Genomic DNA, 13,018 nt, shown 5'->3' on the forward strand with positions numbered 1-13,018 from the left:
GTAGCAAAATCTTTGTCTCCATTGTTATCTTGCTGGTTTGTTTTTTTCCTGAGCACATCAATGTATTTTTATTCTCTCCCTTCTAAATCCTTGTTAATTTTTCTTGTTAATGAGAATTCTTTCAGATCTAACTTTTTACAACTACTTCTTTTATTTCTTTACCACTGCCTGCAGAAACAAACACTCCTCCCATCAACTCCTCCCAGCCTTTAAGAGCTGTATAAACCAAGTATCTCTTATTATTTATATACAGTTTCAGTCTCATCATTGTAACTGGACATTGTTAGACATTGTTACATATCAAGCCATAAAGAAATCCATGAGTGATTTTTTCTGGAGTCCATTAAGATGTTTCATAATAGTTTTTTTGCTGTGTAAGAAATACCACTGTGCTGTGCACATGTCCAGATCTGAGAATGCCATTAGCCTACAGCTAAAATCTTGTTTATCATCTGCCCTAACTCCTGTATTCTTCTCCTCTAACACTACTAACACTACGACTATTCTTCTCCTCTAACACTCTATTCAGTGGTCATTTAGGAAAAGAAAAACAAAAAAGAGGCCATTTAAAAAAAAAATTGCAGGGCTTGGCCTCATTTTGTGCACTAAGGTATTGAGGGAGACAGGCAGAATCAGGAGTTATGCACCAAGATGTAGAAGAAAACAGACACAAAACTTCAAGGGAAGAAAATGTCACTAAATCCTTTCCAGGAAAAAAGCAGTTAGTTCTGAGAGTGCATATTCCACTCAGCAGTGAAATAATTTTTAGATATATAAATCTTCTAATAAATTCCAAGTGCTTTTCATGACTAGTGATGGGATTGTGCTATACTTAGTATGGCTCTGTGCATCTTTGCTTCTCTATAATTCAGGAAAACTCCTGAGAACAGTCATTATTAGTAGTGTTGACTGGTAAACAAAAGTACACCTCCAGGGCTCAGAAAAAGAAGGTAAACAAAAAACCAGCTATTCAGATAAGATGCAAACAAGCACTCTGGAGAGAGAATGTTCCTATAAACTGTCATTATATCATAACTCACAGACTGCAGAATTCGGGAGCAGCTAAAAATTGAGCTTAGTGTGGAGTTTGAAATAGCAGCTGCATTTGTAGAACATATGTTTGACTGCAATCACAAGTGATTCACTTACCGCCCATTTCCAGTATAAATAGTACCTCATACGTAAGGGTGTTTATTGTGCTTAGCAAGTTTGAGGTACCTCAAGATTTTCTGTTCCTCCCAAAGCACGGCTTCACTCACATCTTTACACTAGTTGGAAATTTTGCATCTATCTACATATATAAAAGAGAGATATTTTGCATCGCACTGTCTATTAATAAATGACAGATATCTGGGGCCAGCTGTACCTTTTACTGACTTAGTTGCATGAGCACAAACAAATGTGTATTCAATTTGTTCATCTTCTGCATAATAAACTGATGAGTTAAAGCATTCCAGGTGAAGCTCTGAGCCCAGTTCTCTCCTTTTACAGACTCCTCTTACTTTTCTTTCACGAAAAAAATGCAGTAATGATTCAACTCTCCCATGGAATATTTTATTTTGCTGAAATGGTCTGGAGCAATACTGATCCAGAGCTCTAAAGGGTGTAGGTCAGACTTTCCCCCCTCCACCCTTCCAAATGAGATCTAAGCCCACTGCTCTTACCTTTGGATAAACTCAAGCTGACAGGAAACAATTCTTACTGGTGAGCATTATTTTAGTCATGACATACAAGAGCTCTGGAGTTACAGATAATTTAAAATCTACTCTCAAGGATGTGGGTTAAAAAGAAATACTGTCAACAGTCCCCAAAACCTCTGTTATCATAAATTCAACAACGGCATATCTGTTTCAAGTCACAGATTTGATGAAAGAGGATTCATTTTACAGATCATAATCATATTACCAGCACAGATCATTCCTGTCAATGTCCAGCTGACTGGCAAACTCATGCTTTGTAATTCAGGACCGAGATGGAAAAAAAAAAAAGAGTTCTTCCTAATGCAACTAAATATAGAAGAACAGGTGACTCAAACTGGAATTTGGCCACAAAATCCTGTTTACAATCCTCAAAATACACAAAATGTGCCACGTATAGTGGTTCTGAGGGCTTCAAGCCCAATCAGTGCTTTCTGACAACATGGTCCCATGTATATCATGCTGGTTTAGCACCAAGTCAGACAAAGGGCAGTGGTTTGTAACAACTGCAGAATGTGCATTTTACCCATCAGCATGCTGATTTGTGTTGTTCATGCAGTCACAGTTTGGGACAGTAGAAGTATAGTGATCACACTGTTTTTTACAAGAAAAAAAGCTTCTTTATGCTTGTTCACAGGTCAGCTTAATGTAACAACAGAGTAGTTACTTTGGGAAACAAGAACATGCACAGTACTGAGCTTTGCAGCTGGAAACCTTATGGAAGCACTAAAACTAAATGCAAAACTTAGTTACTACATTTTCCCGTCTATCTCATTAAAGATACCTGAAAATGTTCCAGAGGGCCTCTCATGCACTCACAGCAAGCTGGTTAAGGAACTATAGTTAAGACACTTTTAAACATAATTAGCTGAGAAAGAACCATCTTGAATGTGGCACAAATGATATTTAGAGACAGCATGCAGCTAGTGAGGTATGATCTTCATTACAGCACAGACCAGGTGTGTAGGGAAGAGTTTGACCTCTGGTTTCCCATTTCCTTCCCTCTGGCAAGTTGATACTGAAGCCAAGCAAACAGGTAAAATTCTTTTAGTGACCTGACCATTTCACAAAGATACTAAACAAAAAAGGGCTCAACAAACCAGGATAGGAAAAATGACCCTCTGTTTTTGCAATGAAAAATATTAGGTTTAACCTGGTGAGAATGTTGTGTTTTCAAATGAAATCCATCCCATGCATTCCAGGCACTGCTGAAGGGAGATATGCCCAAAGGAGGCTCAAATGTTTAGAAGACGTTTGGGGGCCTCTGATCCAAAGTCTGTCTTCACCTTTGAAAGTTTCAGTAGCATCCTCCTGACAAATATTAACATTGTAAGAGAAAGAAAAGGATTAGTTATCTTGGATGGCTTTGGAATGTAAAAGTAAAGGTTTAATCTTCTTAATTTGTAATAACGCCATTCTCTCCTATGGCTTTCCTGCCAATCACATTATTCCAACACGGCTTCCCTGTAAGCAGAATAAAGCAGGGGCTTCCTCACAGGGTTCAGAAAAAAACCTGAGCCAGCTTCCTAGGGTGACAGAAATCCTTTGTTGAACCCAAAGAGACAGGATTCCTCACTCATTTGCATCTTGCACCATCCTTTACAGCTGTATTGAGTGCATGTGGGAAGGCTACTTCTCTGCAGGTCCAAACAAGCTTCTCGAATGCTCTGCACAGGAGATACAGCAAGACATGGCAAATGTGCTCCTAGGGCTGTCTGCTGCACTGCAGCTCCATGGTATTTTTCACTGCATCCATTCTCCAGATACATTCCAAACCATGGTTACTGAACCCTCTCAATCCCCTGGCAATGCAGGTTAAGGATCACTCATTTTCCAACTGGAAAACGTAGAGAGGACAGAAGTTAAGTGATTTTCCCCAGAATTGTACAGCAGGTCAGAGGCAGAGGCAGAGACAGAGCCAGTCCTTAATTCAGGTGCTAGACAATATTACTTCTGTCTGGAATATGGACATATTCTGAAAGGTCGTATTGGTAAGTACGTTAAAGGAAAATCATCTCCTTGTTAGTGACTCTTAATCCAGATAAGCATGATTCTGAATTAGGCTGTAAGTGTGTTTTAAAGGGAAACACTTAACCTGTGTTATCTCCATGCTGGCACCACAAACAGCCATTCCTACTTGTACCGAATTAAGCGAATAATCTTATTATTCATGAAATCTGAAGTATGTGGATGAGCAGAATCTATGCAAAAACCATCACTCATGGCTATTTTCAGCACTTCTTCCACAAACACCTGGAAACTATTGATTTGCTTATTATCTGGCACCACCCAGAGTCTCTTCAAGTTCTGCCTGGTGTACTCCTCTTCGGGAAGGCCTTCCACACTCGCAACCCAATCTAAGGTCAAGTGGTTGGGGTCCTGCAGGTAACTGGATATTGAGGAAAGGTTTCCATTGAAACAGTAATACAGTTTGGAACCAAGAAGCTTCAGGAACAGGCATGACGTGGAGAAGATATGAGCACTGAACACTTCCATGTTGGAGGAAGACAAGCTGTAAATCTGGGGTGCTTCTCGGACAGTGAAGTGAACAGTCTGGGTCTTCTGATCAAGGGTGATGTTGAGCATGGCATTTTTCTCTGCTTTGGAAAGCTCTACCTCCTTCTCCTGCAAGGCCTCAATCAGGGGCTGAATTTGATAAAAATCTACTTCCCGCCGCAGTAAGCCCATTTCCTGAAAATCTTCAGGGAGGTCCAAGTGAGAAGTCCGTAAAAAGTTCAGGATATAGCGGAAGATTTTGCCATCTCTGTCAATAAAGCAGTTGCCTTGGCTGTCCTTCTTGGTTGGGATCTTCCCACTAAACATGGCCCCCAGCATGGAGTCTGGAAAGCTAGTCAGAGTGGACAGAGAGGTGGTATACAGTTTTCCTCCAACATTGAGCGTGATAGGTTCTGACATGATGGAAAAGTCACGGTGCTGGGACTAATTCTAAAAAAAAAAAAAATTAAAAAAAAAAATCCAACACCACACATTTAGTTGCATTAATCTTTTTGAAAGGTTAAACTACAGAGATAAATAGTCCTAAATATATAAGGGTTATAACGTGGCAAGAATTCACCATAGACATTAAAATTGAATAATTATTTTTTTTAGTTGTATCTTGAGAACAAGCATAAGGATGTTTTTTCTCTAACAGATTTGAACAGGACTTTGTTTAATTCAGTTTAGTGCCAGAAATAATGAGTTTTCCAAAACTTTACAATTATGCTAAAAGTGAATCTCTCCCACCAATATCTACAATGAAGGCTGACTTCCAGGTAGTGTTCTGGGCTTGTATGATCTTATTTCCCTCACAGAGAATTTGGGGGGGGGGGGGGGGGGGCAAAGGAGGACAGGACAAGAACTGGACACAACCCAACATCTTCCACAGTGTTTGAAGATAAGATTAAAGTAACAAAGCAGTTCAGCAGTATCCCCTGACGTATGTCTGAGTGCAGTCAGCACAGCAGGGAGCCAGACAGCAGTTGCTGCCGTAAGCACGCGACAGTCTGTGATTCCCTTCATTAAAAAGAAATCAGCAGACTTTCTCCTTCCAGTGTGCTTTACCCTAGAAAACATTTTCTAATTATTTGGGGCCATATGCTAGTTGACACTGTTTCCATGCAAAGCCTCTGCCATCAGCTGACATTAACTAAGGATGTGATTTTAAGGTGCAGTTAAGCCTTAGGAAGGGGCATGCATGAACTCCCCTTGCCCTACACCATACCATCTTCCTCTCTTATGCCACCTGTAGCACTCATCTGATCCCACAATAAGCCAGTTTAGGGAGAAAACACAACATTTTCTATTGAGCACGTTTTGCTATGTATGTTGGAACTGGACCAATGCCAGGGCTGGGGCAAGATAAAAGAAAGGAGCTGTGCAGCTGTCTCCATTGCAGCTCAGCTCAGTTGTCTTGTGCAGGTGGGCCATCATTCCTGCTACCTGAGGACCTGCAAATCTGTTTTGCTTTGTTTGCTGAATCTAAATCAATCAACAGTTCAGCAGGAAACCCACCAGTCTTTGCTTACAGAGGCAGGAGGTAGCTCTTGCTGTAGTAACTACAGACATTCAACAGAAAGCTGCCAAACAGGTCCCCTAAAACTGAACTTAAGTGCAGGTCTTTTCCTAGCTAGTCATGGAATAATCATAGACACTACCCACTGTTATCAGCTCTGGAATCACAGCAAAATGCAGACAGGGAGAAGGTCATCTTGTATTGGAATATAAATTCTTTTATGGCTGCTAAAACCCAGATAATAGTGCTAATGGCATTCTAAAACAAATACATCTCTAGACAGCAGCACATTTTTCTAAGAAAAACTGGCCCAATGTAGGGCAGATAATAAACAGGTCAAACGAGAGCCTGTCTTTAACTTGTTGTTTAAGACTAACATTCCACTTTGTTCTTTAGCCCTTGGCACACAGCCTATATCCCACTGCACAATCATGGAAAGATGCAGATCTCTAAATCTAGAGTGCTTTCCCTGTGTATCCCTTAGTCCCATGCATCCAGCAAAACTCGCAAATAAAGATACACGTGCAGACCAACACAACAACACGTGCATTCGATGGCCCCAGACCATCCTTGTGACTAACCTCAATCATATATACTCCAAGAAAAACTATCTGTTCCAGTGCTAAACTCCCCTTGGCACTGTAGTCTCAGTGTACTTCCCACTCTTGAAAACTTCAACCCAATTTAGAGTCAAGAGCTGTTTAAACCTGATCATGTGGAGGCTTCAACTGATCTAATTCTGTAGCACAAGTGGCTGCCGTGGATTTTTCCCCAAAGACTTGCAGTATGTCTGCAAAAGCATTGCTACAAGAACAATCAGGCATTCACAAAAGCATCCTAAAATGGATTTTACTTTTTTTCACATTTCATCAAACAGAAGCTTCCCCATACCTCCCTACAAATAACACAGCCTATAGAAGCAGGATTGATAGTGACTCCAAAAGCCATGTTCATTGCTTCTCACCTCTGCTGCCCTTCAAGCTGCTGTACACTAAACAACCTATTCTTCCTTCACAGGTGAAGCTTTCAGATTTTTGAGCCCAAGCCTGCTTATCTAGACCATGAGAGTTTTTTTCTCACACTGTCTGCCAGTCTTAGCCAGGCACAAAGAAGATGTTTCCTTGATGTGTCTGTGACAAGGCTTCACTTGGCAGAGCTCACAGTCAAGAGTCACAACCCAAAGACCACCAAGCAGCCCAAAGATACAGACCTTCATTTCAAACACATCATCTATCCTAGGTTTACTGTGATCTAACACCTCACTGATAGCCTGAATGAGAGGCAGACAACTTGGTCCAACCTGAACAGATAACATTTAAATCTCCTGTAACTGTTTTCTTATCAGCACTCCAAAAGGGAGGTTGCCAAAAAATACAGGAGTAACATGAGCTCTCTGAAAGTGAAGACCGTATCTGTGCTGGCAACAACAGCATCAGATATCTAACCAAGCCTTAGCTCTGGAGCTGGAAGAGTAACACAGAGATTGGCACCCTCTCAGCATGTGGGCTCTGATCCTCTCCCACCTCTGGGCATTGCTCAGACACATGCCCTGGACAGCCCATTCTGCTTATGGCTATTCTGTCATAAGACTGGATTTCACTCTCCCAGGACACCAGCCTGCTCTGATTTTGAACCTGCCCATCATCCCTGCACAAGATTAAATTTTAAACATCTAACAAAGCAAACATCTTGCCCATGGATAAGGCTGGAGGATAACTATTCCTCAGCTGTCATTCCTAAAATGTCTTCCTTTGCCTAGTTCATCCCACTTCGTACAGGTTTATATCCTTACAGTGTGAAGATGAATCTGCTGGTCTGGGAACCTCAGAAGACCCAAAAATGTGAGCACAAATGAGGATAAATGTCTACTGGATTTGTCATCAACCTGGACTCAATGCATTGACCAAACAACATACTTGACAGTAGCTGGGGAAAGTCAGTCTTTGCTGCATTTTTCCCTAAAAACTTGTTTATGAAAAACTGTTTTTCATAAACCTGTAAAAATTGAAATTAAATGGGCTGTAAATTTTCTCTCTTTAATCATTCAACCATCATTTGCATCCCCTAGCAAGGTTTTTCAAGCCTGGATGCTTTGCTAATGCAATATAAAGGTTGTCCAAGAATGCAGTGTGAATCTTTTGATGAGATTTCCACAAAGAGGAGGCACCAAGATCTTGGACATGGGAAGCTACTGGTTTAGTGGAAGGTGTCCCTGCCCATGGCGGGGGTGGGTTGGAACTAGATGATCTTTAAGGTCCCTTCCAACCCAAACCATTCTATGATTGTATGATTCTATAATCTGCAGTCACCAAGGAGAAGTACAAATTGGATTAGAGTTCTTGGAAGCAGAGAATCACAGTAAAGCCTTTTGGGTAGCTCCTCTCCAAGTAGCATTTAAAATTCACTCAAATTAGGTTAGCTAGAGATCTAATTTGACAGCTGAAGATGCAAATTTGGCTGAAGAACACAAGATTTATTTTGTGCTTCTAAGAGCAACCTGTATTTAAATATCTCTTTTAATATCATGGAGGGGGGAAAAATCTACATTTGATTTAAAGTTACTTAAAGTCATATCACCTGATGTAAATTGAGAGAAACCAGCAGTGCACTGGTCAGCTTTATGAAAAAGTCAAACTCCTGAATTGAAGCTGTTGTCTGAGCATCTGAGCTTTTCAACTGACCACAGCTTGTAAATTTTAACCTGGGTTTTACTCCTAGGAGCATCCTCAACAGCTGCATAGAGAACATTTCCGTAATAACTCTCTACCCCATGAGTTTAGTTCAGCAAATAAATGGTTTGAAGCTGGGAGAATGATGGGGGTTGACATAGCAGGAAGGTATGCAAGTATGCAAAATGACAAAAGCTAACTGTTTTCACTGATCAATGCCTTCATGTATTTAGAACCATCATTATCAGACCACTTTGTTTCATAATAATTTTGAATGTAGAACAGCTTTGGATAAGCTTATTTCTCCTCTTATGTATTCATCACATTTAAGAGCACTTTAATTAGCTAATAAATAAAATTCAGTATACATAATTTAACTGAGTGCCTGCTTCACCCAACTTGGCAAAAACCCACAAGTGTACAATAATCATCAAAACAAAAAAAAACCATCAGCCATGATTTGCCAACGTAAGTAAAATGTAAACAAATGGCACAAATATTACTATGTTTTAACCACTGAAAAATGCATACAGCTGTAATCTGTCCTTTTTAACAAGAAGAGTGCAGTTTAATAGAAAGTCTAAAGTTATAGATATGTTTAAATGGTTGCCAAATGATAGCTATAGCTCTCTCTATATACATATATATAAAGACAATTCTAAACAGGATTTTAATTGGGAAAAGAAATTGATTGCCAAAACACATTTCACTTTCAAAATGTCAGGGAAGGAAAATGAAGCAATCCTTCTGGATTTCACAGGCAATGGCCAAGATGTAGATAAGCGGCTGATCCTAGTGTTATTCAGGGGATTTAATTAATGGGATTAATTAAACACAGAACAGCAAAGCAAGAGCAATGTGTAATTTGGTTGAAGAGGATCATGTTGAGTTGTAAGGTTTCTGAAGTCCATCCCACAGGCTCCTTAGGGCCTCTGAAGCCCTTACACATAGCATTAAAAGCATTAAAATTGTAGCATTCCCTGAAATATGAGTTAACATATGCTGTTACAGAAATAGAGTTTTTGCTGCAAGATACAGCATTACACAGCCATTTACAAAGTCGTTGTTTTTAATGGTTTTAATGTCATGGAATCACACAATTACAGAATGGCTTGGGTTAGAAGGGACCCTAAAGATTTTCATGTTCCAGCCCACACCCCATGGGCAGGGACACATTTCACTAGACAAGGCCACTCAAAGTCCTATCCAACCTGGCCTTAAACACTTCCAGGGATGGGGCAGCCACAGATTCTCTGTGTAGCCTGTATGAGTGCCTCCTAATCTTATGTCTAATGTATTGCAAGGCTGGTTAATTTTATCGTGCAGCCTTCAACAGCTCACCTGTGAAGTATCCCTCCACAACCAAAACTTGGAAAATCTGTATTTAAGATAGTGAAATATGTGCAGCTGCTGTAAGAAATAGTTGAGGACTAACAATGAACCACAAAATATACACACAGGAAAAAAAAAGAAACATTTTTAAAAAGAAGAAATTAATTATTTAGGCTGATTCAATGAATGATGCCTAAGTGGCAATAGAATTAAAGCAAGCCAGGGACCATTTCTGCTAAGCATCAGGAAGAGCAGCCAGACTAAAAACCTCTCTGGCTTTTTAAGTATTGCCCAAGAGAGCTCGTGAAAGTCACGTCAAGTAGAAGAATGTTACAAGAGACATATCAGGTAGTGCTTTATAGGAAGTAATTCTGCCTTGGGAGGGGCAGGATTGATTTCAGCTCAAAAGGAAGTATGAAAAAAGAAATAGCTGGGCACCTGTATGGCCGCTGGAGACTTTAAATGGGATTCAGCAAAAGATGGTTGCAGGATGGGGGCTCCAGTCAGCTCCATTAGAATATATTAACTGTGAACACATAATCAGGCAAAGATGCTCCTTCCTCTGTGAAGTTCGTTCTGCTTTGGGTTTTGCCCCAGTCTCCCCACACCTGGCATGTATCACTTTGCCTGTGATCATTGTGTCTTACTGAAATACATGTTTCAGTTTGAGGTAAAAGTTCCAGTTTTAACAAAACACCTGAGCCCTGAGGAAACAAACAAACAAACAAACAAATCCTCATAAAGTTGAGAACTCCAGGACCTGGACACAGCCAAGCCCATGGCACTTGCTGTAACTATACCTGCAGAACAGTTCTGTGCCTTGTCCCTTCTCAAAGGGACAACCTCGTGGAGGAAATCCAAACCGTACAAGCTCGTGCCTTTCTGCGTTATGGGGGCGGCAAACAAGGCGGTTTGAAGCCTAGAAGTCACCTCATGATAGACAAGATAAAAATAATAATAAACTAACTTAAACGGGGAGGGCAGAAACAACAACAAAAAAGTATTTAAGGGTTTAAAAAGCCCAAACAAACCCCACCTCAACTGACCACTTACCCAGCTTTCAGCAGACAGTAGGCACCAATGAGAGCCGAGTTTCAGGAAGAATTTTGGACAAAATCCTTTGCAAGGATAGACTCGCCCCTCCCTTCATATGTCCCTGATGCACATTTACTTAGCTCATCCTTTACTACAGAAGGTTAAACATTCGCAATACAGTCTCTGCACCCTACATGCTTATTTATGGCAATCTTAGAGAGGAATCCCACGTTCTCCCATCGTTGCAGAACGGACCCACCTGATTTTGGACACTTACTTAATATGAACCCCTCCAACTGAGCAGCACGTAAGAGGCTTAAGTTCAGTCGGTGAAGCAGAGCATGGCGTGCCTGCCAGGAGCAATAGATCCCAAAATGAAGCGCCTGCGGGGAGGCACGGTAGCTTTTTGTTTCGGGGGTGCTGTGGTGCCTCTGGAAATTTCCAGCAGGCGGCTGGGGAAAGGCCGCTCACCCCGAGGCTGGCACGGGGGACGCGGTGACGAGCTCTGGCAGGGGACTCAAATTCCCAGCAGGCGTGAGGCAGGAAACGACGGGTCACCCTTCCTTTCTCTGCTTGAGACAGGATTGCTATCGATCTGCCGGCGGCTGCAGTGCTGGGAGACAGACATACGGACTATCCGCCTTCGGAGCGCAGCCGCTTGTCTGCCAGTTATTTATATTTAATTTATATTTAATTTTCTGACCCTGTTTTGTTATGCACAGAAACGCTGTTCTGGCAGTGAGCCGCGTGAGGGATGGGAAAGCACGGACGGGAGTTTCGTAACAGCCCTGGTTTGCTGTGGGTACGATGGTGTGTGTTCATCCCTTCCCAAACCTGCACTTCCACGCCCTTGAGCATCTCCTGGGCTGCTTGCTTAGGGATGCAGCTGAATGCAGGAGGCTTCGCGTAGGCTCTCTGCAGATGCCGAATTTACACATACAGACAAGGGGTAGGGAGGCAGAGGTAGGGAAATAGAGCTGGTGCCCAGCTAGTGAAAGCAAAGAGCGATATAAAGCAAAGGTCAGGCTCCTCCTGAGAGTGAAGGAATAAAAGCAGCAGCGCACAGCAGGGAGCAGAAGAGCGAAAAGAAGGTTAAGTGCTGCCGAAGGAGAACGGCTGACGACAAGATGGAGGGGGAGAGCGAGTGCAGCAGAACCACAGGGATGCGGCTGCAGCCAGGTCTGGAGAATAAAAGCCAAAGTGCTGCAGTGCCCAGCGCTCTCCTGGTGTGACCTTCAACACTCGTAGGCTCAGGGGCTGCTAGGTGGGCAGTGCAGATGGTCAGGAGGACACTGCCATCCCCTGCCAGAAAGGAGCCTGCTTGGGGTCTCAGGGCAGCGGGAGCATCACATTTCCTTCCAAGCTGATAGAACCCTTTGTACGGTCCAATATACACATTTAATGCCGGTTCTGGCAGAAGTTTTCACTGATTTTCAATGTCCTGTCCCAGCACCCATGTAAGTATCACTTGGCATGCCTGGAGTATCTTACAGATACTCTTTATTTCCTTCATGGACTACTTTATTTTGTCCCTGAACAACTTCACGGCACACGTGGTAGCCCACCACCTGCTTGATGGACACGTGGAGTGGTTCAATAATCCAGTTTCCACCTCATCTCCCGCTGACACGGTTGCTTTCAGACCATCTCTGCAATTCGAAGGCGGCTAATTCCCAGCACGGATGCTGCTGCACCACAGCAAAACCCACTCTCAAATCACGCTACCGAGGTAGGCACCACCCAGAATTAGCCCTTCTGGAGGGCATGTATCATGCCCGTCGCCCGGCTGGACCTAGCCGGCAGCATGTCCCGAGTGTGAGCATACAGGGCTTGGTTTCGCTGTGAATACACTTCAATTTCGAAGATGTTTCACTGAAAGGGGGCAAGGGAATGTGCAAAGTTTGCAGAGTGGCGCTGAACCCGACCCTGTTACGGACAGTCGTAGGTACTGCTCCTCCCTATATAGCCAGGCACTCACACTACTGAATTAGCTTAAAATGCTAAAAAAATAACCCTAGATTCCCCTTCACAAGGGACTCGCTCGTTCTTCCCGCATCCCAGAGCAGACCAGCTGCGCGGTTCCCGGCCGCCGCTTCCTCCCCGTGCCTCAGTTTTTCCCTCCCTCGGGCAATTCCGCCGGGGCTGCCCCCGGCCCTTTCCCCGGCGCCCAGCCGGGCGGATCCCCCCCGCAGCCCCGCCAGGGACCCACCTGCGCCCCCTCCAGCCGCCGAGCTCCGCCGCTGGCCGAGAGGCGGAGGGAGGCGGAGGAA

At 42.9% G+C, this 13,018-nt stretch overlaps 1 protein-coding gene across 3 annotated transcripts; it reads right to left on the reverse strand.

Annotated features, from left to right (window-relative positions):
* Nucleotides 1–1,540: 1,540 nt before the first annotated feature.
* On the reverse strand, nt 1,541–13,000 carry KCTD21 (potassium channel tetramerization domain containing 21). 3 transcript variants are annotated; one of them, XM_088159238.1, is made up of 2 exons: nt 12,958–13,000; nt 1,541–4,643 (listed from the first exon to the last, which is right to left on the reverse strand). In XM_088159238.1, exon 2 carries the CDS (start codon nt 4,611–4,613, stop codon nt 3,831–3,833), a length of 783 nt encoding a protein of 260 aa, XP_088015364.1. In that variant the 5' UTR covers nt 4,614–4,643; nt 12,958–13,000; the 3' UTR covers nt 1,541–3,830. The 3 variants fall into 3 exon arrangements, with proteins under 3 accessions (XP_088015364.1, XP_014731252.1, XP_088015365.1); XM_014875766.2 differs by lacking the exon at nt 12,958–13,000 and adding an exon at nt 11,026–11,165; XM_088159239.1 differs by lacking the exon at nt 12,958–13,000 and adding an exon at nt 10,514–10,611.
* Nucleotides 13,001–13,018: the final 18 nt, after the last annotated feature.

The sequence above is a fragment of the Sturnus vulgaris genome, chromosome 2, assembly GCF_052056855.1.
Source record: "Sturnus vulgaris isolate bStuVul1 chromosome 2, bStuVul1.hap1, whole genome shotgun sequence".
NCBI classification, from domain to species: domain Eukaryota; kingdom Metazoa; phylum Chordata; class Aves; order Passeriformes; family Sturnidae; genus Sturnus; species Sturnus vulgaris.